Source organism: Periophthalmus magnuspinnatus, chromosome 22 (genome assembly GCF_009829125.3).
Source record: "Periophthalmus magnuspinnatus isolate fPerMag1 chromosome 22, fPerMag1.2.pri, whole genome shotgun sequence".
NCBI classification, from domain to species: domain Eukaryota; kingdom Metazoa; phylum Chordata; class Actinopteri; order Gobiiformes; family Gobiidae; genus Periophthalmus; species Periophthalmus magnuspinnatus.
In genome coordinates this window covers 2,124,008-2,138,419 of record NC_047147.1, presented here as the reverse complement: position 1 = coordinate 2,138,419, position 14,412 = coordinate 2,124,008, and the positions used below count along the sequence as shown (strand labels likewise).

General features: G+C 39.9%; 1 protein-coding gene across 1 annotated transcript in view; it reads left to right on the top strand.

Moving 5' to 3' along the window:
- Positions 1-14,412, top strand: part of crip2 (cysteine-rich protein 2) — a 41,790-nt gene that overhangs the window by 14,222 nt on the left and 13,156 nt on the right. Inside the window, exon 2 of the mRNA XM_033988089.2 lies at positions 12,099-12,193. Coding sequence (XP_033843980.1) covers positions 12,099-12,193 — 95 coding nt within the window. The remainder of the gene's footprint in view (positions 1-12,098; positions 12,194-14,412) is intronic.

Genomic DNA, 14,412 nt, shown 5'->3' with positions numbered 1-14,412 from the left:
ACCATGTCTAAACCATGTCTAAACCATGTGTAAAACAGGTCTAAACCATGTTTAACCATGTCTAAACCATGTCTAAACCAGGTCTTAAACAGGTCTTAACCAGGTCTAAATCAGGTCCAAACCAGGACTAATCTGGCCTTATTTCCTACATGGTTGCATAACTTGTACAGTGTTTATAGGATAAATGTGTAAATATCCATATCTGTATCTTCTGGTATTGTCCAGTTGCTGCTCGTGTCTCTCACTCTGTCAAACACATTTCCCCTCATCGAATTATTGACGCTCGAGCTCTCTCCACCCAACTGCAAACTGCAAAGCATGCTGGGAGAGGGGCTGAGCGAGCGCTGTCCTGTAACGTTTGGACTGTGATGGGCTCAATGGCAAGTGACTCTTAAAGGGGCTGTGCACTATTTATTTTTCAGGTTGATTAAAAGTTGCAGATATATTATAAAAGCAGCTCTTGAGGCCAAAATGAGACCGCTGTGTTCTGCTGCGTCTAATTATAAAGCTTTTTGTTGTCAGAGAATCACTAAGTGCGCTGTTAGCATGCTAATTGTTATTAGCATGCTAACATTTAGGTCTGTATAAAATACAATTTGTAGGCTTAAATATCTCAGATTGTGTACTATTCATGAATTATTTTCAGGTTGTGAAAATTTTGAATCATGTTGTGACAGGGTGACAGAGGCTCCCACAGATGAATGCTATTGCTGTGTCCTTGGTCAAGACACTTAACCCCCCTTGCCCCCAGTGTCTGTGTACACTGATGTATGTATGTGTGTGATGTAAAGTGCTTTGAGTGACTTGAAGGTGTGTAAGTGTAAGTTAGTTGAATTGTGTTCTATGAGATAATGTTATGTCTAAATTGGCAAAACGATTAAACATTGTAACATAGGGCTAGTAGTTCTAATACACTTTGTGTGTATTTGCTCTATTCTAACATCAAACTCAGTACAATAAGGCTCTGTAGAGCTGAACAGGCTCCGATCCCACAGGGTTGAATGTCTTTTCCATTGGGTGAGGTAAGCTCCCTCTCACAGGCTTTGGCTCTGCCATCGCTCCATTTGGTAACTCTGTCAAAATGTCATTTATACTGGGCGGGTGGAGGATTTTACGCATTTCCTGTTTCTAATGAACCAAAGTGTAAAACGAGGAGTGGAGAAGCACTGATGCAAACGTCAAGATGCCACGGTGTTTGTGTATTGAATTTAACAACCTGGAGAATCCACAACTGTGGTCTGGAAATAAACATGAGTCTATACTGAAAAGCTCGCAGAACTGGAAAGGGTTTTGTTGCCTGTAATGTTCCTTATTCCAGCATTAAAGGTTTCTAACTCTTTGAAAACTAGCATGTGACACAACCAGATTAGATCTGTGGAGAGGCGAGCCTGTTCACAGTAGAATGAGTGTTTTAAAATGTTTTGTTTTTTTGTTTTTGTTATGATTTTTGTGATTAAAACATCTGTGGATGAGTTTAATGCCATACTGCTGAACATTCCAAACTAAAGCAATAACATGTCCAAGGACACAAGCAGGAGAGAAAAAGTTACACAGTGCACTTTTAAGCTAAACAAGGTTTAGGGTGAAAGGTCACAGGTTGTGTTTGATTTTGCACTGATGCAATCAGAGGTGACCTCAGACTTTGGAGCTTAAAAGAGGAATTTCCAAATGAAGATAAGCAGCTTATAAAGGTGCAGGTATCGTTAGGCCTAACTCTGCTCTGTCACTTCAGTGTAATAGTGTCTGTTCACCCCCAAAAGACAAAGATGAATTTGACCTTTGACCTTTTGACACAGTAAGTCCACAGCTGTTCTTAAGCATGTTTCTGTTTTCAGTGTTTATCCAGGACAGGGACAGATGAAGCACGATCAGCTGCAGTTTTATGGAGAATGTTCTTTGTGAGCTACTAGTACTGTAATACTACATACAGTACTACTACTACATCAAATATTTATACTGCAGTGCATCATACAGACTTGAACTGAATAAAGAAGACTACAATTTAGTGACGTCTCCCACAGCTTTGGAATTCAGACTGAGGGTATCATAGCAACCAAAGAGCCAATCTGCAGCGAGGCTGTTGAAGGTAACGCCCCTTCCTGTCCACACCGCTGCTTTAGCATAAACCAGGCGCTTAGCAATTCTGTCATTCAAACCTGTCTGACAGTAGCAGTTACAGAGAGCGGTGACAGTTTTCTAATGTAAAGTGAATTGGAGCCAAAAGCGCTCTTATGTCCACTTCCTGTTTGAAACGTGGCTAGCAGGTTAGCTCTGTCCATTTATATAAACAGTCTATGGTATTAAGGTCCTTGTGAACGTGACTTTGTTTTGCAGTACATTTTAAACCTCCATCTTTACCCAGGAAGACTTCACCATGGCCCTGTATCACGTTGCATTCTGAGGCTCTTTCAATGAATCCCAGCCCTGGTTTGGATGGAGCTTGTCCCTCTGTGTCCTCTGCTCCGACAGGCTAAACGCTGACATCCGCTGGGGTTTCCTGGACGACAGAGGCGCGCTTGTTATAGAGGCAGTGCGTCCCTCCTCCTCCTCACTGTAAATGAAGAGGAGGCACAAAACGATGGCATTTCAGATGTCTAAACCAGGCCCACATGTTTCCTATTATAACTCAGATGGTATAATCACATTCAAAATGGGTGGTTCTAGAAAAAAAAAAATTGAATTATAATGTACAAGAGCCTAGACAAATCAATCTGAAGTGATTTCATTGGCTGTAATAGTAATTTTGAATTATATATGACTGTGATTTTAAGTATCACACTGTTCTCTGGTCTGTTCTAATGTTTCCTCACCACAAACAGACCTGGAGTTGTGTTTTGTTTCATTCACACATGTTTAACACATAAACCATGCATATTTAGACTGAGTTCTTCTCTGAAACAGAAGAACTCCACCTTGTGATGTCATCACATGTGGTAATACAGGAAGTGCTCCACTGTGTTTTTAACCTCCATACACCTTCACTAGAATCATTTGGATGAGATTTCAGTCCTTGAACTGCCAATCTGAACTAAATATAAAAGGAGCTGTTAACTTGAAGACTACCACTTTATGACATCACAAGATGGAACGGAGCATTTTGAGCTTTGGAGGTGTAGACAGACTAATAAAGTGTTACTCAAACATGTGTGAATGAAACAAAACACAACTCCAGGTTTGTTTTTGAGGAGGGAACAGCATTAGAACATGACTTAAAGCTACAAGAGTCACTTTTATGTAATGTAGGACCTTTAAATACCAAATTTGAGAGCAGAATATTCCATGGGGTCTTATAAAACCGGCTCACCCTGTAGTTTAGAGCTCTATAAACATGTTCTGAAATGCCTGGGATTCTTTTATTAGTTTATCAGTTCAGATTTCAGTCTCAAATATGGATCTGATGCTCCTGGATGTTCAAATGTGCCGTATGCATGAACCAAAAACGTAAAAATGTTTTGCAAATCTCATTATAATTGCAATATTTGTCAGAAAATTCCCATTTAAAACTCCACTTTTTATACCTCAAATCTAATGACTAAAATTGTCAGCTTTTACTGTATATACTCTGTAACTCTATACTTTTCACAAATTTGGTAGAACTATGTCTCCAGTTCTTGGTAAATTCCTTCAAAATTCCCCCAGCTTTGGCTTTTCCTCTGGTTAATGTTTCCAAGTGCATGTTTTAGTGGCTTTAGGGCTTTGGGGCTGTGACTACATCTGTACATGACTGATGAGTTTAGATATAAGCACTCCTCCCCCACTCCCTCTCCCTCTTTCTCTCACTCCCCCAGTCCTTAATAAAGATGGATAAGCTCACACAGCCTCCTTTTAAACTCTGAGACTCCCATAAACAGGAAAGGCAGGTTCACTTAGTTTTAGTGATCCATTGTAAGTAAATTTCAAATGGGAAGGCTGTGTATAGTAACTCACAAACCTTGAATTATTTAGGAGATGATGTCTTCTGCTGAGAACTAAATGTCCCTGTGAACCATGGTTTTGTAGGGCTGGGTATCATTAAGATTTTGGGGATTCGATACATACCTCGATACTATACATATCTCGATACCGCACACTGTCAATTTGATACAATACGATACGATATAATATATTTAAAATCAGTTCAGTACGATTCAGAAGATTTTCTTAACCCTTAATGATCAACCCCATTTTCACATAAAATAAACAGATTTTTATTTTTTTTATGTAGGTGGATGAACATAACCTACTGCATTTTGTTTAGTGCATGTGACTAACTAGAAGAACATTGGTCAGTATTTTTCATCCACATTTACATTTATACAGGGACATGTGCAGTTTAACGGTTCTGAAGGTCAGAACATATTGCCTAAATCACAACTGTTATGCTAAAAGTTTTTGTTATAAACCACTGTCTGTGCAAAGCTAATAAGAAACGCACCTATTTTAATCATCAAAACTGTGAATCAAATGTCAAATATTCTGCATAAACAAGTTTCTTTCCTCTAAACGAGCCACACAATAGTGCTGTGGCAGAATAATTTGGTAAAATATACAAAAAATTATATCCATACAGCAGCCCACGATACTGATACTGTAACATTAAATGAAACAATACAATATTTCAATATTTTTGCACATCCTTACTGTAAACGCTGTAGTTCTGACCTGTGTAAACATGTTCTGAAGTCCGTGGACTTCTTGGATTTGTTTAACAGCTGGTATAATTTTGTCCTTTAATCCTAATGACATTATTCTGGTTAAAAAAGGTTATCAATCCATCCATCTTTTTTTGCTTATTCTGAGTTGGATCACGGCGGCAGCAGTCTAAGCAGGGACTCCCAAACCTCCCTCTCCCCAGACACTTCCTCCAGCTCTTCTGATGGGATCATAGACTGTTTATATAAATGGACATAGGTAACCTGCTAGCCACCGCGTTCCAAATAGGAAGTGATCATGGGCGCACTTCCAGCTGCATTGACCCCAAACTGTGGCCCTCGCTCTGTCTCTGGGGTCTTTATTTCACTATTGTGTCTGTAAATCAAGATATGAGCATTAATAACAGACAAATCAGGCGCCTTCTTTCCCAGAGGTCACTCCCACTAGTTTTAGCAACAGGTTTGATTGACAGTCTTGCTAAGCACCCGCTCCCGGCTAAACGAGCGGTGCGGGCGAGAAGGGACGTTACCTTCAACAGCCTCCAGCCTCTCTCCGGATTGGCTCTTTGTTTGCTGTGAGACTCATGGTCGGAACTGGGCTCTAAATTAGCCACTATAACTGCTCTAGCCTCGATGAGCATCATTTGAAGCTGAACACTGTGGGTGACGTCACGCTCACTCAGTCTCACTTCTTTATACAGTCTGTGATTACATAAGACCTTTTTAAACCACAAGTATTTCAATAAAGCAGTGACGTCTGCTTCAGTGACCCTTAAAGGGGCGTGTCTTTGGTCTGAAGCCATTCTAAACCACACACTGCAGTGTATCTGAGGCTCGTTCTCAGTCTATTTTTAATGAGGTGTGAGCAGATGTGTGGCTCTGTGTCTGGAGGTGTTTAAACTGCAGAGAAATATGTGTCAGGAGTATTTAAAACTGTATAATGTACATGTGAGATTAGACGGTGTATTTAACATGTTTAAATAGAGGAGCCGTTCATACTGGTCCAGCCGGGCGCCATTTTGCTCTGATGACATTTATGTAATAAACAGAGAAAGGCAGGAGGGCACTGGCCGTGCAGTTTTGTTTCTCTTAGCAAGTTGTTTTACATCAATATTGCAATATAAAATGTCCAAAATTAACCCTACAGACACATGGATATAGTATATCTTCTTTAAAGCCCCACTTTAGCTAAATAATACTATATATATATATATATATATATATATATATATATATATATATATATGTTTTATTTTGTTTTATTGCACTGAAAAATATAAAACATCCATCTTTACAGTGAGCGGGCTTGCATCTCCACAAACCTGATTCTTCACTGTCTTGTCTCCATGGAAATGAATGCCGAATTAACCAATAATGAGTCATAGAACTTATGTACTCCACACCCTACAGCTCAGATCTAATCAAAATGTGTAAAAACTATTAAAATCTCCCCACTACAGCAAAGAAAATATACACGCGATAAATACTGAGCCCCAAAATATAGCGTTCAATCCAGGCATGGGACGATATTGAAATGTGACGGTTATCATGGCCAAGATAACTGCAATTAACGATTATATCACAATACTGACTAAAGTTGCTGACAGTTTTAAAATGTTATGGATTATAACTTTAATATTATGAATACGTTCCATGTTTAAACAACTGTTATAGTATTGTACTTTGTTATCAGTGATGGGTTGAGGGAATAAGCCTCGCATGGGCCACCCTCTAATACAAATTAATAGACAAAGGCCCCCTAAGACCTTGGGTCTCCTGACAACTGACCCTTTTGTCCTTCCTGTGGCTAAGTCATTTTTTTCTGCACATTCAGGTGATATAATTGCGATTTAATGTTTATCGTCCCATCCTTAGTTTAAACCTGGCCTTAAAGACACAGGAAGAGCCAGGAGACATTCAGTCCTTATTGCTGATTTAGGGCCAAATATTGAACTGTAGATTTATGAAAGCTTTTTACTCTGAGTGCCACATCTGTTTAACTCCATCCAAGTGTCTTTCTGTTGGACCTATTCAGCATTCCTCTGCTCCTGACTGACAGTATAATACTCCCCTTTAAACTGACGTCAATAGGTTTGGTTCATGGTCTAAAATTGGTTGTAGAGATCACAGAGTGTTTATATAAATGGACATAGCTAACCTGCTAGCTGGCGCGTTTCAAATAGGAAGTGATCATAGATGCACTTCTGGCTCCACTTTACTTTACATTTCAAAACTGTGGACCTCTCTATAACTGCTGCTGTCAAAATAGTCAAATGTGTCTTGTCCCAGTTCACAGACATTATAAAAGCAGCTCTTTGGGTAAATATGCATTTGATCTGTGTCAGTCAGACATTAACATATGTGAAGACCTTGTCCAATTCTCCAGGGATCCCTTTCTTTTCTCACCTCTGCTCAGGTGTAAAAGTTCATTATAACATGACTGAACAGATGTGACATTTGATGTCATTCTGGTATAAATACTTAAAGGTGGGAGAGACTGGCTTGGGACGCTGGGAGGGTGGCAGGCTTGTATTTCATAACTCACCAGGCTTCGCAAATGGATTGTTATAGATGTATCCTATTGCCCTGTTAGCATTAGGGATGAGACGATATACAATAATATCACTAATTGCAATCAAAAATGTCCACGCTTAATCGTTTGTGGCATTTTTTTAATAATCGTGATCATCGCACATGTTTCAATACAATGTTTAGATGCTAGTTCTGGTCTGGACACCTTCAAATTGTCAGTTAATTGATGTTGTAGTGACTTTTAAAAAAAAAAACTGTAAACCTTGTTTTAATAATTATCATCGCGATTGTTTTGGTCAAAATTTTAATATCATCCCATCTCTAGTTAGCATGCTAGTTGTTGTTAGCGTTACACTGCAAAGCTCTGGTCTTTGGAAGTTGTGAAGAGTGCTTATAAACTCGTTTTTTCAAGTTTTAAGACCGCAAACGTCTGGTTCAAATTCTACCATCTCTTTCTGACCTGTCCTCAGTTCAGTGCGAGTCTACACTATCTTATTAAACCCACAGCTTTTTAATGGAGCTCTAAAGGTAATAAAATGTTGCGCTAATGCTAACTGAAGCTAGCAGGATCCTGAGAGGCACTTTTGCTCTTGACACCAAACGTAAACATCTGGATCACATGATGGTCACAAGTCACACCTCTCCTTTAAACAGCACTTAAAAACTCAACACCAGCACTTTGTCTTGTCTTGTTTGTTTGACATCCTGTTGGATTCATTACATAGAGTTCACCGTGAAAGAGGAAGCTCTGGTGGACCCCCACAGACTGTATAAAGAGGTGACGTCAAGCTGGTTAAGGCTTATAGGGGCCAATTTGGAGCCCAGTTTAAGATTTGTAACTCCGACTGCGAGTTCAGCATTGACATTTAACACTAGCCACACATGATATGTTGGTGTTTTATTGTTCTGTTTCTGTATATTTGTTTTTTGTTGACTTTCTATGTACAATATTGTTTAACAACTGAAGTGTTTCATTATGATGTCTGATGATTATGATGATTTCTTGCAGATCATGATTTTGTTTTAGAGTCTGTAATGAGTCAGACAAGATATTTACTCAACCTCTTACGGCTTAAATCTGATCATATAGACAAAAGATAACCAAAAATGTCCCAGTATTGCAAATAAAAAGTACACAGGATGAATATTGACCACAAAAATATGTAGTAATAAGTGTGATGAGGCTTATAAATGTGCTATAAAAATAAACTTGAATTTGGCAACTCCATTTAAAAAGCTCATCTTTGACAGTGAGAAAAGCCTGCATCCTGGTCTCTGTTCAAATGTACTGTATGTAAATGTATTGTCTTATATAATGGCTGGTTGTAAATGTATTGTCTTGTGTATTGTATCTTGTTTTGTATTAAATAATGGCTGGTTGATGGGTTAATAACATTACAAAGGATGGATTTGTGTATTTCTGCTCACATCTCCAAGTAAAACCTCTTCACTTTCTACAGTCTAAACAATCGGCATTAATATTTGAATTCCCATTGTTTTGAATGAGTCATATGTGGTGATGTCATCGCTGCTGTATAAAGAATAGGACTGTACTGTTTGAGTGCAAGATGGATGGGAGTCCTGTCTCTGGGCCAGATGAGGGATTGTGTGAAGGGGGGAGGGGACAGGAGGCAAATGGAGAGGGTATTTGTGGAGGTGGGTGGCCCCGGGGTAGACAGGGGGGTCAGCCTGTACCACGCTGGAAGGAGGGATGATGTCAGAGATAAAGAGAAAGAGAGGAGAGAGAGAGAAAGAGGAGGGGCGTGCCCAGGGATAACCTCAATCCTTTGTCTGCTCCTCTGCTCTGCCATGTTACATTAGTGAAAATATATTGAACAGAAATAACACCATAGCGTGAATTTGCCATTTAAAATTAGTTTTGAGTAATTTGTCCCATTCAAAAATATTTCAAAATTTAAATATTACCAGATTAGAATGTTTTTCAATGTTGGGATAAGTGTCTTGCCCAAGGACACAACAGCAGCATTCATCTGTGGGAACTAAAACCGCTCCGCCAAACTGTGGGGCAGTGGATCTGACCACTCAATCAATGAGAGCGAGATTTGAACCGGCAACCTTTGGATCAGCAGGCAAATGCTCTACCAATAGCCACACATATAAAAGTAACTTAAAAGTACTGATCATCGTATATGGATTCAAACTGTATATATTGTCAACCAAATCGAGGAGAAGCCTAGCGTTTCATGTCAAACAAGCCCTGTGTTAGCATACCCAAGCTAACGGCCGTGTTACCCATTGATCTTTACTGTGCTAAACAACAAAACAGCCCCTCCCTCTTGTGTACAGGATTTAGAGTGGGGTCCATTTCCTCCCCTCCTTCCCCCTGACGTGCTAAAAGACTCCCACCCATCACATCAGCACCCAAGGGTCTAACAATAAACCATCCAGAGTTACAATGGGCCAAATCGAGGCAGGAAACCCCTTGTGTTATCTACAAGGGCACAGGAAGCAGGACGTCTGGGTCCGCTCTCACTTTGGTACTTCCTCTTCCCAAATAAACTTTCCCAAATGCATCATAACAAATAAAGGAAGTCATGATTTTATAGTTCAGTCTATGGTGTTTGTGAAAGTCAGACATTTTGAGATTTAAACTCAAACTTTCAAACTTGATTTCCATACTAAGGAATAAGGACTCGATACTGGTTCCAATACAACAAAAACATCTAGACAATAGAATGTGATTTTCAGCCTTAAATGTTGTACTTTGTGTTCTATTCCCATGTGTGTTATATGTGTGTAATCCCTCAGCATCCAGTAGGTTCATAGTGGTCCATGGTGTAAACTAGTCTATGTGAAAGATACATCATTCTAAAGTTATTCAGGAAAGGTTCATTTTAGGGTTCTGCAAAATGGCCACATTATAATACACTGGTCCCTCGTTTATCATGGGGGTTACATTCAAAAAATAACCCGCAATTGGCAAAATCTGCAAAGTAGTCGCGTTTATTTTTTTAAATTATTCTATGTATATGTTTTAAGGCTGTAAACCCCTCACCACACATTTTATACACTTTTTTTAGACAGGCATTAACATTTTCTCAGATTTTTCTCTTGTTCATTAATAGTGACTCATGTATTTCACAGTTCCTCTGACCGTGCCTCTTCGTCCTGGAGTTGCTCCACTGTAGTGTCGATCCAACATTTATGTAAATTTGGCTGAACACATTCTGTGCAGGTTGAGGCCCGATTTTGTGTTGTCCATTGGTGTTACTCGTGTATTTTTGTTGAAGAGAAAATAACTTCCACTGGACTCCACAAAATTTTATTTTAATTCACAGCTTTGCAAAATCCTTTTTTACAGAAGTAATTTAACCAGGTCATTCTAAAAAATAAACAATACTACAGTAAAAAAAAAAAAAAAACATTTGGCTTCGTCTGCCTCGAGTCAGCACGTTTCCCAAGCGTATGCTCTTTTCCTTGTGTGTGCTATCGCTCTTAAAGTGACAGCATGTAGCTTATGTATATAAATCAAATATTAAATCTTTCAATATGAAATTATTCATGTAAACATAAAACAGCATTTATAACAAAATATCAACACTGTAAATTTGCATCATTATTATATATGAATTAAACTTGCCTCCCACACATTCTGTGTGTGTGGGAGACAGGGCATGGAGGAGATCGACTGACGGTGGTCTGCAGTGCCTTGGCCGGTCAGGATGCAGAACACAATGCACGTTTATACACTGTAAAAGAGTAGAATTGCACTGGAAAAATCCGTGAACAGCGAGACCGCGAATGGTGAACCGCGGTATAGCGAGGGACCACTGTATCTCAATTTCATTTTTTTTTTTATTGTTTTGCACACACTGGGCGATTTTGATTTTAATTGATTTTAAGCTAAGTCAGAGCAGGGACTGTACTCAAATACTGTTATTTAAGAAAGAAAATCAGGAGTAGGCCTGTCACTATAATCACTATATCAACTTATCTTTCCACGTTTGACAGATGGGACTATTTTCAGGGTCAATATTTATTGTGTTACTGTTTCTTTACAAACAATACTATTGTTTGTCATCTATATTTACTTAAGCGATATATCGAACTTCAGAATGTGCTATTGTGACACGCCCAGTGAGGAGTAACTTCTTTCATAATATTCTTATCCAAATAGATTTTCCCGATTTAGCAGTTTTTATTTTGATTATTAAAAACACACATTTTAATCAGTAATCAGTACATTTCCAGCCACAGATCACTTCCGTAGTATCGATAGTGAGGATCTAGTTTCGATACTAGTTTTAGTAGCGATTAGTGCCTGATTTTCGATGTTTTTGACCCTACTTGGGATTAGGGATGGGACAATAAACAATAATATTGTTTATCATTATAAAAAGGGTTGACAATAATAGTAAATGGGACATTTTATATAATCATCATAATTGGCAACAAAGATAATTGCCGTTACATCACCTGAATGTGCAGAAAAAAACAACTTATCCACAGGGGAGTCAATGGGGGGACAAAGGGGTCTGTTGTCCAGGGCCCCAGGGTCTGAGGGGCTCAGAATTGGGCCCTCCTCCTATTAATTTGCATAACAGGGGGCCCATGTGAGGCTTATTGCTCCGGCCCTCCAAATTTCAGTTGTGGCCCTGCTCATCCATAATATTCTCTGTTAATGTTATAATTATCCATATCCATAACAACTTTAATCATTATCGTGATATAATCATTAATCGTAATTATTTTGGCCATGATAATCGTCACACACAGTATCATCCCGTGCTTGCTTGGGAGCTTGTTAATTCTTTTGAGTGTGTATATTTAGGCTTTGCATTTTGTACTGTACCATTCTGGGTAAAATTTCACTAAGAACTACAAGCATACTATGAAATAATACATGACTTTATCTTATATAAAACAAGTGTAAACTTGAATCCTAATCTGTCTGTTTCCCTTGTTTCTTTGCAGCTGAGAAAGTGTCCTCTCTGGGGAAGGATTGGCACAAACTGTGTTTAAAATGTGACCGCTGTAACAAGCTCCTAAATGCCGGAGGTCACGCAGAGGTCAGTGAATGCACCACACGTGAGACTCATGTCTCAAAAACATAACTACAGACCAACACATGACTCTGGAGATTTGAGGCTGTGTCCGAACCAGCTGGAGAGAAAATAGTGCAGTCAAAATTTCCCACAATGCACCCTGAAAAATAGTGGGCATCAGTGGTCACTGGAGCAGTCAGTATAGCCCACTATGCATTGGGAGAGTCATATAAACAACAGAGGACAGAGACAGGTCTTTAACTGGACTGAAGCAGATAGAAGCTCTGGTTTATCTCACTGTGGATCTGATTATGAATAAAACACTGTGAAATAAACCGCTATGGTGTAAATGTGCTAGCGTTAGCCGCTTTAGCTCGAGCTGTTAACAGAGCGAGACTTTCCACATCTCAGATAAAAAAGATCCGTTTACGTGAGGTCCAGTTTGACATAAACGTGTCTGATTATTATTAGTCTATAAAGACTTGAGTCTGATCAGTATTTATCACACAAAACAAGTTTATCAGAGTTTAAACTTAACACTTTTTCACCTAGAGTCACTTGACCTGAAAGTAGTGAGCTGTGTCCGAATCTCTGTGAATGAGTCTCTACAGAGTCTGATAGTGAATGAGGGGTCAAGGGCTGTGGAATGAACGAGGGGTCAGGGGCTGTGGAGTGGATGAGGGGTCGGGACTGTGGAGTGAACAAGGGGTCAGAGGAGTGAATGAGGGGTCAGGGGCTGTGGAGTGGATGAGGGATCGGGACTGTGGAGTGAAGAAGGGGTCAGGGCAGTGAACGAGGGGTCAAGGGCTGTGGAGTGAACGAGGGGTCAGGGGAGTGAATTAGGGGTCAAGGGATGTGAAGTGAACGAGGGGCCAAGGACTGTGGAGTGAACGAGGGGTCAGGGGCTCTGGAGTGGACAAGGGGTCAGAGACTGTGAACGAGGGGTCAGGGGAGTGAATGAGAGGACAGGGGCTGTGGAGTTAACAAGGGGTTAAGGAGGTGAGAATTTCAGTCACAGTTCTGGTGATTTGGAGAGGAGCTGAGAGGAGGATTTGTGTTGAGACTCATTTCACTTCACCTTTTAGCTCAGCACTGTTTCTGATCCTGATGGACCGAGACTCTACAGTAGCACTTGATCCATATCATCAGAGTGCGTTTTTTAAACAGCTCCAAAACACATTCACTTGAGTAAAGTCAGACAACAATCACATGTGTTTCAGAACATGTTCAGAATCAGAATCAGAATCAGAAGACTTTTATTGCCATAGTCTGTGAACACAGTTCACAAACTAGGAACTTGATACGGTGAAAAAGTGCAACATAAACACATGTTTAGGGCCAACTGCAGGTTAGCAGTTTTTATGTAGGACAGCTGCCCTGAAAAATGCAATGGTAATCCCATTGCATTATTCCCACTGAATAATGCAGTGGGAATAATGCAGTGGGAATAATGCACTGGGAAATGTCTTTGAGTGTCCAATTAGCGCTATATGAATTCCTCCTCTTCTTCCTCTTCTTCATCTTCCTAATCTTCCTTCTTCTCTATTATGATTATTATGATGATTATTATTATGACAGATAACATATCTATTTTAAAACTATTTTCGACCTAAATATGATGCGTCTGCAGCCATAGCGTGCAACAGTCCCATTGAACATTATGTAACCTCGGCCCGTTCACTTCCCATGAGCCTGCGGCCTGAGTGCGGCCTGTTTGTGAGCGACGCTTTATCTGTGGATCGGGGACAGTCAGATGAACTGTCTGAATGGACCGATAGCCTCCAGCCTTTACTGTGCATTCATCCAGGAGTATATGGCTTTATGTAGAGATGCTATGGGGCGGTTATTACACTGTGGGGAATAAAGTCTGTACACACACTCACATCATGGGGACCTCCCTCATGGGGACCAAAGTAGTGACTATGGTTAAGGTTCGGATCGTCCTGGTCTTTACTTGCTGTTTTTGTTGAGATGTTAAAGGGTCACTCTTCTCTGAGTGTATCACACACGGTTATGTGCTTCTTCACTGGTCCTTCCATTGAAAACCACAGGGGGGAGCTGCAGTTATATCGACTGTAAATGGAAACCAGGCAGTGGACTCTGCAGAGCTCAGGTTGTCTGGACTCAGACTTTAACAATCCACGAGGGAATTGAACCCGAGTGAGAAAACCCATTCATTGAAGTAACACACATCATCTGCTATTTCCTGTAGTGATAAAAGATGCATTGGTTTTATCTAACGC